Source organism: Danio aesculapii, chromosome 5 (genome assembly GCF_903798145.1).
Source record: "Danio aesculapii chromosome 5, fDanAes4.1, whole genome shotgun sequence".
Lineage (NCBI taxonomy): Eukaryota > Metazoa > Chordata > Actinopteri > Cypriniformes > Danionidae > Danio > Danio aesculapii.
In genome coordinates this window covers 1,737,779-1,753,785 of record NC_079439.1, presented here as the reverse complement: position 1 = coordinate 1,753,785, position 16,007 = coordinate 1,737,779, and the positions used below count along the sequence as shown (strand labels likewise).

The following is a 16,007-nucleotide window of genomic DNA, read 5'->3' as shown; positions in this document are numbered from 1 at the left end:
ATATGTAAATTTAGTTTTGAAAGAAATTAATATTCATTAGATTTAAATTGAGAATTACAGGAATTGTTCAAATATATTTTACAGCTAATTTTGAATGAAGATCAATTAAAAGAATTGCAGGATGTAAACACAGATATTTATATATATTATAAACTTGTGTGCTTCTAAAAATAAATGTATATATATATATATATATAGAATTATATTGAATTTAGAACTGCAGAACAGACCGAAAAAAATAGTTGCAAGAATTATGACCAAAACATTATTTTATATTGTATATTAATTGCAAATATTGTGAGTAATAATATTTGATCAACTCATTTTAAATGATATGATAATTATGATGCGTCACTGAGAGAAGTACAAATAAGAATTGAGACTAATGATCTTATCTGATCAGTTTTTCTTATATGTCATATTTACTTAAATTGCAAGATGGAAACTCAAAACTACAATGTTTTCTAACTCAGGAAGAGAAAAAAAGAGAGAGACGGGATGTTTAGAACCGGCGTAAAATATTCAGAACTGGGAGATGAGATCAGATTGGATTTGTTAACTGCTTAGCGGAAACAAAGTTCCACAGGAAACAGAGGGAAGTAAAGAAGAGAAGAGACAGGAAAACCAAGACAAACAACAGGCAAAAGTGTGTGTGTGTATGCTAGTGTGTTTTGGAGAGGTTAGCACTAGTGAACGCTGGCCAGATCAGTGTGTGAGTGTGTGTTTCTAAGGCCTTCAGGAGCAGGACGTTGTGCTGTGAGTTTCCTCTTGGTTTGTGTGGGGTTTGCTGGATGCTCTTCTTACACTGACGACTGATCCCACACCTGCTGACAAACACACACACACAATATTGGGTAGAATTTTATATATTAACATTTTAATGCAACACATACTTTCACATTACTTTCCTTATAAGTAGCTATGTAAAGTAACTATATATATCTCTATATAATATATATATTTATATCAGATTAATCATGATTATTTGTATCCAAAATAAAATCTTTACACTTTACAATAAATCTAAAGAAGTGCTGATAAATGATGAGATGACACTTATACATGGGTCATTGAGACTGAAACACTGGCCAGTTTAGTGTTGGTGGCCAGTCTTCACCGATCTTCATTCCAGCAGTAAGAGCAGAGCGTGAAGGTTTTATCAGCTGGTTATTAACACAGTTTGGCTTCAAATATTGCAATGCGCACAACATTATGGGTGACGTATCAGAGTTCAGAAGAGGACAGATTGTTGGAGCACATCTCGCTGGTGTATCTGTGACCAAGACAGCAGATCTTTGTGATTATCAAGAGTCGCGGTCTCCAGAGTAATGTCAGCAAACCACCACCAAACAGAACCACATCCAACAGGAGGAACTGTAGACGCAAGAGGAAGCTGCCTGATAGGGATAGAAAACATAAAACCACATGTGCCCAACTCACTGAAGAATTAAATGCGAGTCTCGACTCTCCTGTGTCCACCAAAACTGTTGATCTGGAACTCCACAGGGTCAATATTCATGGCCGCTGTTATAGCCAAACCTTTGCTCACTCGTACCAATGCGAAATGCTGGTTCCAATAGTGCAAGTAGCGAAAATCTTGAGCTGTGGTCAATGTGAAACATGTAATGTTCTCTGATGAGTCCAGCCTCACTGACTTTCCCACATCCGGGAGAGTTACAGTGTGGAGAAGCCCCAAAGAAGCGTTCCACACAGACAGCTGATGCCCAGATTGAAGCATGGGGGTGGATCAGTGATAGTTTAGGCTCAATATCATGGCATTCCCCTGGTGTTAGATGGGCACTGGGTCACTGCCAAGGACTACCCAACTATTCTGGAGGACCATGTGCACCCAACGGGTCAAACATTGAAGGCGGTGGCGCGTGTCAAGATGAAAATGCACCAATACACAGACTGGAGACAGAGTGGCAGCACAGTCTTTGGCCTGCACAGTCTCCAGAACTAAATATTATTGAGCACTATATGGTTTTTTGGAGGAGCGAGTCAGGAAAGGTTTTCCTCCAACAGCATCACATAGTGACCTGAACACTATTCTCAAGAAGAATGGCCCAAAATCCCTCTGGCCGCTGTGCAGGACTTGTGTCTGTCACTCCCAAGACCATCTGATGCTGTATTGAGGAGGAACCTACACCATACTAATGAAGTACTGTGGACTAAAACCAGGCCTTTTCAGTCTCATTGTCCAATCAGTGTGTATATATTAGTGCTGTCAAATAATAAGATGAGATAATTAGATATATACACACACACACACACACACGTGTCACCTGACTAAGTGTGTGTTCTGATCTTGTTGACAGTGTTGGTCAGATAGTGAGGTGTGTGTTCTGATCTTGTTGACAGTGTTGGTCAGATAGTGAGGTGTTTGTTCTGACCTTGTCGACAGTTTTGGTCAGATAGTGAGGTGTGTGTTCTGATCTTGTTGACAGTGTTGGTCAGATTGTGAAGTGTGTGTTCTGATCTTGTTGACAGTGTTGGTCAGATTGTGAGGTGTGTGTTCTGACCTTGTTGACAGTGTTGGTCGGATTGTGACGTGTGTGTTCTGACCTTGTTGACAGTGTTGGTCAGATAGTGAGGTGTGTGTTCTGGCCTTGTTGACAGTGTTGGTCAGATTGTGAGGTGTGTGTTCTGACCTTGTTGACAGTGTTGATGGGTGTTCGTGCTGATCCCGTGTGCAGTCTCTGTCTGGGCTCCTCAAACGCTCGCCCCGGTGATCTCTCCCTGCGCAGCTCCATCACTCTGCCTGGTGATCTCTCCATCATGCGTCCGGGCGATCTCTCCATTCGGCCGGGGGACTTCTCTCGCTCCAGGGGCCGTGCAGGGGATTTATCCCTGCGGAACTCAGTGCGAGCCTCACGGTAGCGGTGCGGCGTCCCCGGCTGCTGGAGCCCCTCCTGGACCGCAGGCATCGCAGCCAGACGTTTGGAGATGTGCTCGTTGTAGGAGGGAGGACCGCGCTTGTTTGGGCTGAGAAGGAAAAGGAGTAAGAGGAACATCACAAAGTTTTATCAGTAGTTTACACACACACATGTACCATTAAAACCAGCCTTCACCAAAGAACCACCAAGTTATGCGTTTCTAGAGATGAATTCTTAAGTAGAATGATTTGGTATAGAAACGTGACAAGAAAAAATTGTTTTAAAGTTATTTTATAGACAAAATAATATAGAACACACATATACTGTACACTCACCGGCCACTTTATTAGGTATACCTGTCCAACTGCTTGTTAACACAAATTTATAATCAGAAACTGGACAATAGAAGATTGGAGAAACGTTGCCTGGTCTGATGAGTCTCCATTTCTGCTGCCACATTCAGATGGTCGGCTCAAAATTTGGCCTCAACAACATGAAAGCATGGATGATCCATCCTGCCTTGTATCAGCGGTTCAGGCTGGTGGTGGTGGTGTAATGGTGTGGGGGATATTTTCTTGACACACTTTGGGTCCATTAGTACCAATTGAGCATGGTGTCAACACCACAGCCTACCTGAGTATTGTTCTGACCATGTCCATCCCTTTATGAGCACAGTGTCTCCATCTTCTGATGGCTACTTCCAGCAGGATAACGCACCATGTCATAAAGCACCAATCATCTCAGACTGGTTTTTTGAACATGACAATGAGTTCCCTTTACTCAAATGGCCTCGCCAGTCCCCAGAGCTCAATCCAATAGAGCACCTTTGGGATGTGGTGGAATGGGAGATTGGCATCATGGATGTGCAGCCGACAAATCTGCAGCAACTGTGTGATGCTATCATGTCAATATGGAGCAAAATCTCTGAGGAATATTTCCAGTAGCTTGTTGAATCTCTGACATGAAGGATTAAAGCAGTTCTGAAGGCTAAAGGGGGTCCAACCGGGGACTAGTAAGGTGTACCTAATAAAGTGGCCAGTGAGTGTATATTTCAGGAAAAACACTTCTAATCTTATACAATATTTTAATTAATGCTATTAAAATAACAATAATAAAAAAATCAATTTATTATAGTAATATTCCTCATGTTACTCTCAGAACTTAAGTATAATCCACTGTTATATAATATTAAATATTTAAAGTGATATATTTAGACAGAAATATTTCTAACAGTAACATCTTGCATAATTAATATTTTTACAGCAATTCTGATCAAATAAATGCTTCTTTCAGAAACATACCAAGTTTTAAAGATTTAATATTATTATGAATATAGAAACAGCAACTCTGGTACTCAGGTGAAAACTATAGATAGAGATATAGATTGGTAAAGGGCATTTACAATCACCTGACAGACATTCCCCAGTGAAAAGAGAAGAAATATATTCAGAAACATATAACTGTGTCAGAGAATAAACCACACACCCGTCAAACCAGTGCCATTAACCAGTTTAACTGACTGGACCACTCACTCACCTTTCTAATGATTAGAAACGTGTCTTCTTCATCCATTATATCCATATTAACAATAATTATGCTCTTAAATAACATTATAAGTAAGTCTGATGTTGAACAGAGCCGATAAAGCCATCGAAATATGTTGCATTTAACACATCAATGCCTATAAATTGATATAACAGTTCATGACGTGAGCATTGAGTGTCTCGCATAATCAAAATTCTCCTTAAAATCACTTTATTAGTCAAATGTTAAAAATGTTCATGCTCCGTCACTCCTTCGCACATATAAAGAAAGCACATTTCTTCCTGTAAAGAAGAGAAACACAGTCAGAACTGCTGGACAAATCACAGCCAGGCTTAAGGTCACATGGTCGTTCACACAGAAAGTCAGTCAGATTTAGCGTGTTCATTCGGATATATGACAGGAGTGTGGCCATATGTGAACATAATACATAACCCCTGTCCTCACTTATTGAACATAGACATGAAAATGACATGGTCGACTTAAATAAATGCCAATCTTGGTGCACAGATTTAAGCTTGGTCTCATTTTAAAGACATGGTTGAACAAAACAAAAAGTTAAGTGCGCTAATGTTTATGAAAATGAATGAAACGATAAATTTAGCCTAAAAATTGACAGAAAAATCAAAGTTAAATATCTAAACCAATTATATTTAAAATTTGAAGTTGACTTCTCAGAAAAAAATGAGCTTTCAGTAGGATTTAGTTTGGATGAGTACAAGAAATTCAGTTCACATTTCTGACCATATAAGGGTGTCCCCTTTCTCTCTGTATGTTTTGAGGAAGATGAACCATATTTTTTTTTAATACTTTTGACAATATTTGTAAAGTAGACATACAATCCTGAAGTAGTATGAGTAGTTTGGTGGCATTTGACTTGAATTTAGCCTCAAAAAACATGAATATACATGTGGATTGCTGTAGCGAAGTAATTCTTTACCACTCTCATGCGTATCCTTGTTGCAAATCAACAAGTAGACTATCATATTATGCTTTAAACTGTAACCATAACTTGTGCCACAGGTTGTAAGATGACAATGTTTCTTATTTCTGTTGAACACAAAAGAAGATATTTCAAAGAATGTTGAAATCCTGTAGGTATTGACTTTTATAGGTTTTGTTTTTCCAGCGCCAATGAAGTATTGCCTTTTGTGTTTAACAGAAAAAAGAAACTCATAAAAGTTTGCAACTGACATAATGAATAAATATTTAGTGATTTCAGGGCTTGACGCTTACGCTTACTTTTCTAAATTGAAAAATTTAGGAGCACATTAAATAATTTTAGGAGCGCGGTGCAAATGTGCATGAGGAGATCTTTAATAGCAAAACAGTTTCATTTACTTGAATACAATATCTTTTATTCTACTGTAACTACAGCTTAAATAGTCTTTAATAATTATTTATAATTTAAGCTGCATGACCGTAGCGATCCACAAATTGCTCTAACGTCCAGTAGGGGGAGGCAGTCCAGTATTATTATAAGCCTACAGAACTTTATCATCACCCCAAACCAAACGCGACACGATGAAGAGGTATGCTAAACACGTGTTTAAAACATTAGCAAACATGAAACTTAATTTTTTTAAATTAGATTAAGGTCGATATGAGTGTATGTCAATTTGTAAACAAATTGGTGTAATAGGCTATAACAGCATGTGTAATGTGTTAAACTATGTGTTAGTTTGACTCAATTTTAGCTAACTATGTGCAAGCTAGCTATACGTTCTACATCTCTCTTTCTTATGTAGGCTAATTTTCTTTTACTTTTTTGTCTGTCTTTAGTCAGCATCAGCATGATCCACAGCAGGACCGGGATCAAATTGCTCTAACGAAGGCCTCTCGAAACTGATCTGAATCAAGTCTTCAGCTGTGGACATGCCTAGACGGCTTCTTGTTAAATTTTTGATCCAGTTTCGAGCTGAAAAAGTATCTTTCACACTGGCCAGCAGAAATAGGCAGTTATTGTTATAAGTTATTGTTAAGTTAATAAAAATGTGCAGTATCACATAGTGCAAACATTCACATGACCAGAGCGAATTTAATCTGTGTTTGTATCATAAGAAGATTATGGCTGTATCAATGCTCCCAAACAAAACATTATTAATTTTATTATAAGATAGATTTTATATATCATTATAATAATTTACAATATTTGTTTTAATACTGGTTAGACCACAAGTTCTGATTGCTTTCTCAAATGATTCTGAAGCTTTCTCAAAAATATTGCTGGGGTGCAAGACAGAACCTTTTATTCTGTCAAAATGATAAGTGAGTGAGAAAGATTTAATTTCTCTTGATAGACACTAAACATTAAACTCTGTTTTCATAAGATAGACAATACATTAAAGACTGAATGTGTTCAGTGCGTCCCACAGGTCTGGAATATACTTGCAGTGGTGGCTAGATTGAAACACACATTTTCCTCATGGCATCTAAAATAATGTGACATTCAAAAATATTTCTATTTAGCCGAATTTATTATATTTGCATAATATATGACACAGTTCAAACCCTACGTAATACCAATCTTTCTGTTCAACTTTAATGGCTCTCAGCGACAGAATAATTTTGTATTCTGTTATTATCATTTATTTTTTTTATAACTGACAAATTAAAAGGTTTAGCATTTAACATGACACTGTTTCTGTTCAGTGTGTTTAAGTAAAAAACTAATTGAAACTGTTGAAATAAAAAAGAAGAAATCCACTATTTCACTCTGAGAGTCATGTCCATCAGTGACAGGTAAAATCTGCTCTCTCACTCTGCTGTAGTGTTGGTGCTGCTGAGAGATTGAGTCGCACCAGCCAAAGTTTGTGTTTAAAGTAATACAACAATGCATTCAGTTAACGACAGATATCGAAAGCGAAAGCAGAATTCTGGACATTTTAGGAGATTTAGAAATCTACCGGCTCAATGCATTTTAAAATCCCAAATAGACATGTCCAGGAAAAAGAGGATGTATTGTCACCCTAAATCAGGCATGTCCAAACTCAGTCCTGGAGGGCCGGTGTCCTGCAAAGTTTAGTTCCAACCCCAATCAGACACACCTGGGCTAGCTAATCAAGCACGCACTAGGCTTTCTAGAAACATCCTTGCAGGTGTGTTGAGGCAGGTTGGAGCTAAAATCTGCAGGACACCGGCCCTCCAGGACAGAGTTTGGACACCCCTTCCCTAAATAATGAGCCGGTCAGTCCATTTACTAAAAGGCCTTTCTTTTCCGCGTGTCCTCGCGCTCTTCTTAAAGCTACTAACATACTTAAGTCAGAACAGGTACTGTTTGTGTCCAGCGTGTCTCTGTGGGTCTGCGTAACACGCGAGTCTGTTGGGGAAGTGTTTTCAGTTTCTCGCGATCACAGAACTGGGCCACTCACGTAAAGCCTTATGTCGAAAGCGCTGGTGTTGGATTGGGTCTCATACTGATGCGGCACGATATGCCATGACCTAATTGTAAACGTTTCCATTCGGTACGTTTCGTTGCTTAGCAATATATACAAAACAAAGTATGTAAAGACCACTTTACGTAAAATAAACCAGTAGAGATGTGCTGTTGTTGAGAGCGTGTGCTACGGTCACAATAGATTTCCAACGCAATGCACCAAAACATTGAGAAACAGTGTGAGGAACATGTTGATATATCGTGACCAAGTGAATCAAGTCATAAATCAAACTTATCAAAATAAATTCACACATGTGCGACTAAAAAAATTATTCAGTTCGCACACGTCTATTTTTAGTCGCAAATGCGATCGAAATGGTCACACTGTCGAGCCCTGAGTTAATTGTCTTTTTTTGATGAACTGTCCTCTGTCGGTCTTCTGTAAAAGTACTTGTGTTGTCTGTCTTAGGTTATGTGTATAGTTAAGTGCTTATGTATATGTGTAGTTAGTACAGTTAGTCATCTATAGGCTTAAAATCTCTCTCACATCCAGTGTTGTTTTCAAATTTATGAATATGTTTATTTATGTACCACCGTTGTCCTGCGAGTAACGACATTTCCTTCCACTGTATGTCCACGCGACATGACAGAAGCATTTAAACACAAGCCACTGCACTGTCAACAAAATAGTAAAGGCTTTTAATCTAACAAATATATATTAAAAATAGACTACCGAGTTTCTGATGTTGTGAGTCTCAGTTCTGACTTTTCAAATCGTCTGCTAGTTATTTTATTTTCCAGATCTGAGGTGAACTATCTGCTGCTGCTTTCAGTAGTACGGCAATAAATGTCATGTAAAATAGTGTTTAAACTCACATAGGGAGCATGTAACTCTGAATAAAGCACATAATCAGCACCTGAGATGATCACTGTCATTGTAGTTTATGCTGCTGTTGTTATGTTATGGAAATACAGAGCATTTCTAAAATAGATATTTTGCATGTCGCTGTGGCAGATGGTTACGACAAAAAAAAAATCAATTTAACATGGAAAAGATAGCTTTGATCACATGTCACTGTGCAGCATGTAGTTAGGACACAGCCTGATGCTCAACTTGACTTGACTCAAAAGCGTGATCTGTGGACTGACCTGCGTGTAGATCCGTTTCTCTGCATCTCTGCGCTGGCCGCCTCCTGACTCAGGTTGCCTTTACAGCAGATGACCCGCAGCTTGTTCTGGTAGGACGAGGCCAGATACACAGCACCCGAGGAGATGGCAGGACCCAAGTACCGCGGGTTGGGAATGTCCAGGTGTGCGTAAGCATGAGGTCTGAACACAACACCAACACACTCCGTTCAGTCCGCAAATATACAGAGCTACAACCACACTAAAAACTACAATCATGGAGGATGAGTTTTACCCCAGCGCAGAGTGACTCTGAACCTCAATGACATCCAGAGAGTTGAAGTACGTCACAAACAGATACGGCTCTCTGTACGCTGTAGAAAAACACACAATATTCATCTGTGAGGAGCTACAAGTGTGTGTTTCACAATAAAATTAAAGGTGGAAGGTAGAATAGAGATAGGGTTAAGAGTTCTCTGCCATATCAGCTTCAACAGCTATTTCAGGGCCAAAACATGAAAAAGATGGAATATACAGTTTATAAATAATAGCTTTCTATAAAACCGAATACTAAATAATAGCTAACAGACAATAAACGAAAAAAGAAAAAATCTCAAATTATTCCTTAAGGTCAACTTTTAATTAAATTTCTATCATTTTAAAGGATTCACGTAAAAGAAAAGATTCCTTCAAAGTCTCTCCAGATAAATAGCTTTGTTGTGTAATGTAAAAAAAAGTATTTTAAACGTGGAGAAAATAATTACTTTATATATAAATGTCAATGTCAATTTTATATATATAGCACTATATTTAATACAACCAGAGGTTGACCAATGTGCTGAACAGTACAAAAACAGACTGTTATGCATCAAAACAGATAAAAAACAAATGTATACATAAAATCATAAAATTATTGCTAAAATAGACAATTTTCACTGATAAAATGCCAAATCAAAGAGGTCAGTTTTTAACCTAGATTTAAAAACAGACAGGGATGAAACAGATCTGATACAGAGGGGCAGAGCATTCCACAGCCTAGGACCAGCTACTGCGAAAGCACTCACACCTCTGCATTTCAGCCTCGATTTAGGGATGCATAACAGTCTCTGGTTAGATGACCGAAGAGAGATCATTTCACCCTTACTTTCGTTAAAATCTAGAAATATATATATATAAAATCTAGAAACATATATATATATAAAATCTAGAAATATATATATATAAAATCTAGAAATATATATATATAAAATCTAGAAACATATATATATATAAAATCTAGAAATATATATATATAAAATCTAGAAATATATATATATAAAATCTAGAAACATAAATATATAAAATCTAGAAATATATATATAAAATCTAGAAATATATATATATAAAATCTAGAAATATATATAAAATCTAGAAATATATATAAAATCTAGAAACATATATATATATATAAAATCTAGAAATATATATATATATATATATATATATATATATATATATATATATATATATATATATATATATATATATATAAAATCTAGAAATATATATATATATAAAATCTAGAAATATATATATATATATATATATATATATATATATATATATATATAAAATCTAGAAATATATATATATAAAATCTAGAAATATATATAAAATCTAGAAATATATATATATATATATATATATATATATATATATATATATATATATAAAAAATCTAGAAATATATATATATATATATATATATATATATATATATATATATATATATATATTTATATATATATATAAAATCTAGAAATATATATATATATATATATATATATAAAATCTAGAAACATAAATATATAAAATCTAGAAATATATATATATATATAAAATCTAGAAATATATATATATATATATATATATATATATATATATATATATAAAATCTAGAAATATATATATATATAAAATCTAGAAATATATATATATATATATATATATATATATATATATATAAAATCTAGAAATATATATATATATATATATATATATATATATATATATATATATAAAATCTAGAAATATATATATATAAAATCTAGAAATATATATAAAATCTAGAAATATATATATATATATATATATATATATATATATATATATATATATATATATATATATATAAAATCTAGAAATATATATATATATATATATATATATATATATATATATATATATATATATATATATTTATATATATATATAAAATCTAGAAATATATATATATATATATATATATATATATAAAATCTAGAAACATAAATATATAAAATCTAGAAATATATATATATATAAAATCTAGAAACATATATATATATATAAAATCTAGAAACATAAATATATAAAATCTAGAAATATATATATATATATATATATAAAATCTAGAAACATAAATATATAAAATCTAGAAATATATATATATATAAAATCTAGAAACATATATATATATATAAAATCTAGAAACATATATATATATAAAATCTAGAAATATATATATAAAAATTTAGAAATATATATATATTGAAATTTGTCTTCATAAAAGTGAAAAATCGAACAAAATGTTTTTTTGCAACAATGCTCAAATGTTTGCATCAAATCAGACAAATATGCATGATGCTTGGCAATTAAGCCATTTTTATATTTAATTAATAATAATAAAGGAAAAAAATGTCTTGCATAGTTGATATTATTTGTTTTATATATATATTTACATTAAATACACACTTTTTATTTATTGGTAAATATAAGCATTAAATAATTACAGTTTTATTTATAACATATTTTAGAATGCTAATTATGTCTTTTTTTCAATCAACTGTTCACATTTATGAAAGTTCAAATAAACAGACAGTGTTTGCAAAGTCATGTTTCATAATGGTGACCTCAAAAGTGACCAAAATTATGAATAATGATTGTTTATGATTTTCACCATATTTACAGTTGCTGTCAAAATTATTTACCATATTATTTCCCAATTAATTCCCAAATGATGTTGAACAGATTCAGCAATTTCTCACAGTATTTCCTCTAATATTTTTCTTCTGGAGAAAGTCTTATTTGCTTTATTTCAGCTAGAATAAAAGCAGATCTTAATAGTTTTAAAGCCATTTTAAGGTCAATATTATTAGCCCCCTTCAGCAATATTAGTTTTGGATTGTCTCCAGAATAAACCACTGTTATACAATGACTTGCCTAATTACCCTAACTTTACCCTAATTAACCTAGTTAAGCCTTTAAATGACACTTTAAGCTGTATAGAAGTGTCTTGAAGAATATCTAGTCTAATATTATTTACTGTCATCATGACAAAGAGAAAATTAATCAGTTATTAGAGATGAGTTATTTACACTATTATGATTAGAAATGTGTTGAAGACATATTATCTCTGTTAAACAGAAATTAGGGAAAAATATATAAGAATTAATATTTAACAAGACGGTGAATAATTCTGACTGGTAATCGAGTTTTTTTGTGTGAATGGTTGGAGTATGTTTGGTTGTTTTCTGGTTTAATTAGAGCTTTTCTCTGTGATTAGTTTTCTGTCACTTATTAGTGTAAACAGATCGAAACTATCCAATTAAAATACTATTGGGTTGACTTATAAGCTGATGAATAAACCCGATGCACTGAGCAGGTTTTACCGAAGGACAGAGGCAGGCGGCTCCATTTGATGTCATCGGTGCGACTCCTGCGTCCGTACGCATCCACAAACACTCCAAACTCTACAAAAAAACCCACAGACTGGTCAAACATTGATTCACACACACGTTTATCATCTTCAACAGTGATTATATTCACACACACCGTGGAAGCAGAGCAGATACTCCACTTTCTGCGGCGCACTGGAGACCTGGATGATGGAGATGGGGAAACTGTGGGAGGAGGCGGCGAACACGGCGGAGGCTAACGTCACGTCATTCTTATCCAGAAACTCTGAACACACACACACAAACAGGTTCAGTTCAACAGCAGTGCATGAATCAGAGAGCTGTGTGTGTGTGTGTGCGTGTGTGTGTGCGTGTGTGTGTGTGCGTGTGCATGTGTGTATTAGGGCTGGGGCAATAAATGAATGCACTGCGATTCTCTTTCATGAATGGATTCTTAGTTTCATGTTGATCAACAGATGGCGCTGTATGCCTGACAAACAGCCTCTGCTTGCCTCCAATATCTTATACACATCACTTGAGTCTAAAACAATCATTAATAAAGAAAATGACAAGAGTCTTCCTAGTGAGCTGTGTAATTAATGAAGTAATAAAGCTGAGGTGGAGAAACTGCCCCATTACAGAACAACTAGCCTAGAGCACCATCTGCCAGTTATATACTATCCTAGAGCACCATCTCCTGTTAAAACTAGCCTAGAGCGCCATCTGCTGTTAAAAACTAGCCTAGAGCGCAGTCTGCTGTTTAAAACTAGCCTAGAGCATCGCCTGCTGTTATAAACTAGCCTAGAGCGCCATCTGCTGTTAAACACTAGCCTAGAACGTCATCTGCTGTTAAACACTAGCCTAGAGCACCATCTGCTGTTAAACACTAGCCTAGAGCGCCATCTGCTGTTATAAACTAGCCTAGAGCGCCATCTGCTGTTAAACACTAGCCTAGAGCGTCGTCTGCTGTTAAACACTAGCCTAGAGCATCATCTGCTGTTAAACACTAGCCTAGAGCATCATCTACTGTTAAACACTAGGCTAGAGCACCGTCTGCTGTTAAACACTAGCCTAGAGCGTCATCTGCTGTTAAACACTAGGCTAGAGCTTCATCTGCTGTTAAACACTAGCCTAGAGCACCATCTACTATTAAAAACTAGCCTAGAGTGTCATCTGCTGTTATAAACTAGCCTAGAGTGCCATCTGCTGTTAAACACTAGCCTAGAGTGTCATCTGCTGTTAAACACTAGCCTAGAGCGTCATCTGCTGTTAAACACTAGCCTAGAGCGTCATCTACTGTTAAACACTAGCTTAGAGCGTCGTCTGCTGTTAAAAACTAGCCTAGAGCGTTGTCTGCTGTTATAAACTAGCCTAGAGCATCATCTGCTGTTATAAACTAGCCTAGAGCACCATCTACTATTAAAAATTAGCCTAGAGCGTTGTCTGCTGTTATAAACTAGCCTAGAGCATCATCTGCTGTTAAACACTAGCCTAGAGCGTCGTCTGCTGTTAAACACTAGGCTAGAGCTTCATCTGCTGTTAAACACTAGCCTAGAGCATCATCTGCTGTTAAACACTAGCCTAGAGCATCATCTGCTGTTAAATACTAACCTAGAGCGTCATCTGCTGTTAAACACTAGCATAGAGCATCATCTGCTGTTAAACACTAGCCTAGAGCGCCGTCTGCTGTTAAACACTAGCCTAGAGCGCCATCTGCTGTTAAACACTAGCCTAGAGCGCCATCTGCTGTTAAACACTAGCCTAGAGCATCATCTGCTGTTCAACACTAGCCTAGAGCATCATCTGCTGTTAAACACTAGCCTAGAGCGCCGTCTGCTGTTAAACACTAGCCTAGAGCGCCGTCTGCTGTTAAACACTAGCCTAGAGCGTCATCTGCTGTTAAACACTAGTCTAGAGCATCATCTGCTGTTAAACACTAGCCTAGAGCATCATCTGCTGTTAAATACTAACCTAGAGCGTCATCTGCTGTTAAACACTAGCATAGAGCATCATCTGCTGTTAAACACTAGCCTAGAGCGCCGTCTGCTGTTAAACACTAGCCTAGAACGCCATCTGCTGTTATAAACGAAGCTCAGAATCCATGATAAAGAGAAGCGATACACTCCTATAATGTCAGAAACAGTGATTCTAGCTCTCCAGCCCCGGTGTGGATCCTCTCACCTTCCAGCACGTACTGCTTCATCTCAATCTCATAGAACTTGTTGGTGCCGATGATGATGCTGTATCCGGTGAAATGAATACAGCTGCAGGGTTCAGACGTCTCGATCTCCTGCACACACACACACACATTAACAGATGATAATCACTAATCTCTGGCGTGCAGGAAGAGGTTTTTGATACTGTACGTCACCTTTCTGATGCAGAACTTGTTGAGTGTGTCGTTGAAGCGCAGGATGGTGATTTTATTGGGCATCGCAGCACAGATACACATGCCTGTGTCGATCTGAAACACACACACGTCATTCAGTTAAACAAGAGATTGATGATCATCTACAGTGACTGTTGGGTGTATTTATTTACAAGTAGTTATAGCAGTTAAATGGCTTAAATCCACTAAAAAAGTAAAGAGATTGCGGTTCATTTTAGGCAATTTAATTACAGTTACTATTAAAATACTTGCCTAAAATGCTGCAAATAAATTCAACAGTTGTGTCTAAATAAATTCAGAAGCAGAGGAATTTGTTTCTTACACAAATACATTTTGAAGAATAATTCATATGCTTAAGAAATTAGTTGATGACAATATATGGCAAAATTCAGAGAAGCAGAGTGTGTGTGTGTGTGTGTGTGTGTGTGTGTATACATGTATGAATGTTATTCAGATATTTTGTAAAATAATTAAGTGTTTTCAACAACAGGATTTACATAATGTGTCCAATTGCACATGAAATAAATAACAGATAACAGTATACTGTATATATGAAACAGGCTGTCATTACACTGAAACGTTTGGTGTTTTAATATATTCAATTATTAACTTTTCTAAAGTTTTACATCTTAATATAAAGCAAAAAGACCCCAATTTGGCAATTTTTTAAAGAATTAAATGATTTTAATACTGTGTCTATAGTCTATGAAGTGAGATTTATAGGGTAATTCAATTTTCTATTCAGTATTTAAATGACTTTTCAGACTAAAGTCATTTAAATACAAGTTAATACAGTGTAATTAATAATTACTGCTTTTTATTGAAGTCATCCATCACACTGGTCATAATTGTTAACTAAAACAACAGTTGACACAAAGTTGACAAAAACATAAACAAAACCATTAAAAATGCAGGTAACACTTCAGTTTAGGTCACAATTCATGCTATTAACTACTGGCTTCTTACCTGCCTATTATTAAATTAACTGTTCATTATTAGTTATA

At 35.3% G+C, this 16,007-nt stretch overlaps 1 protein-coding gene across 4 annotated transcripts in view; it reads right to left on the bottom strand.

The window, feature by feature from the left end:
* Positions 1-265: 265 nt before the first annotated feature.
* Positions 266-16,007, bottom strand: part of cita (citron rho-interacting serine/threonine kinase a) — a 187,500-nt gene continuing 171,758 nt past the window's right edge. For all 4 annotated transcript variants that reach the window (XM_056457208.1, XM_056457210.1, XM_056457209.1 and 1 more), the window contains 8 exons: positions 14,986-15,078; positions 14,796-14,904; positions 12,772-12,900; positions 12,609-12,689; positions 9,215-9,293; positions 8,944-9,123; positions 2,652-2,985; positions 266-824 (listed from right to left, as the gene is read on the bottom strand). In XM_056457208.1, the coding sequence (XP_056313183.1) occupies positions 801-824; positions 2,652-2,985; positions 8,944-9,123; positions 9,215-9,293; positions 12,609-12,689; positions 12,772-12,900; positions 14,796-14,904; positions 14,986-15,078 (1,029 nt within the window). In that variant the 3' untranslated portion in view covers positions 266-800. The remainder of the gene's footprint in view (positions 825-2,651; positions 2,986-8,943; positions 9,124-9,214; positions 9,294-12,608; positions 12,690-12,771; positions 12,901-14,795; positions 14,905-14,985; positions 15,079-16,007) is intronic.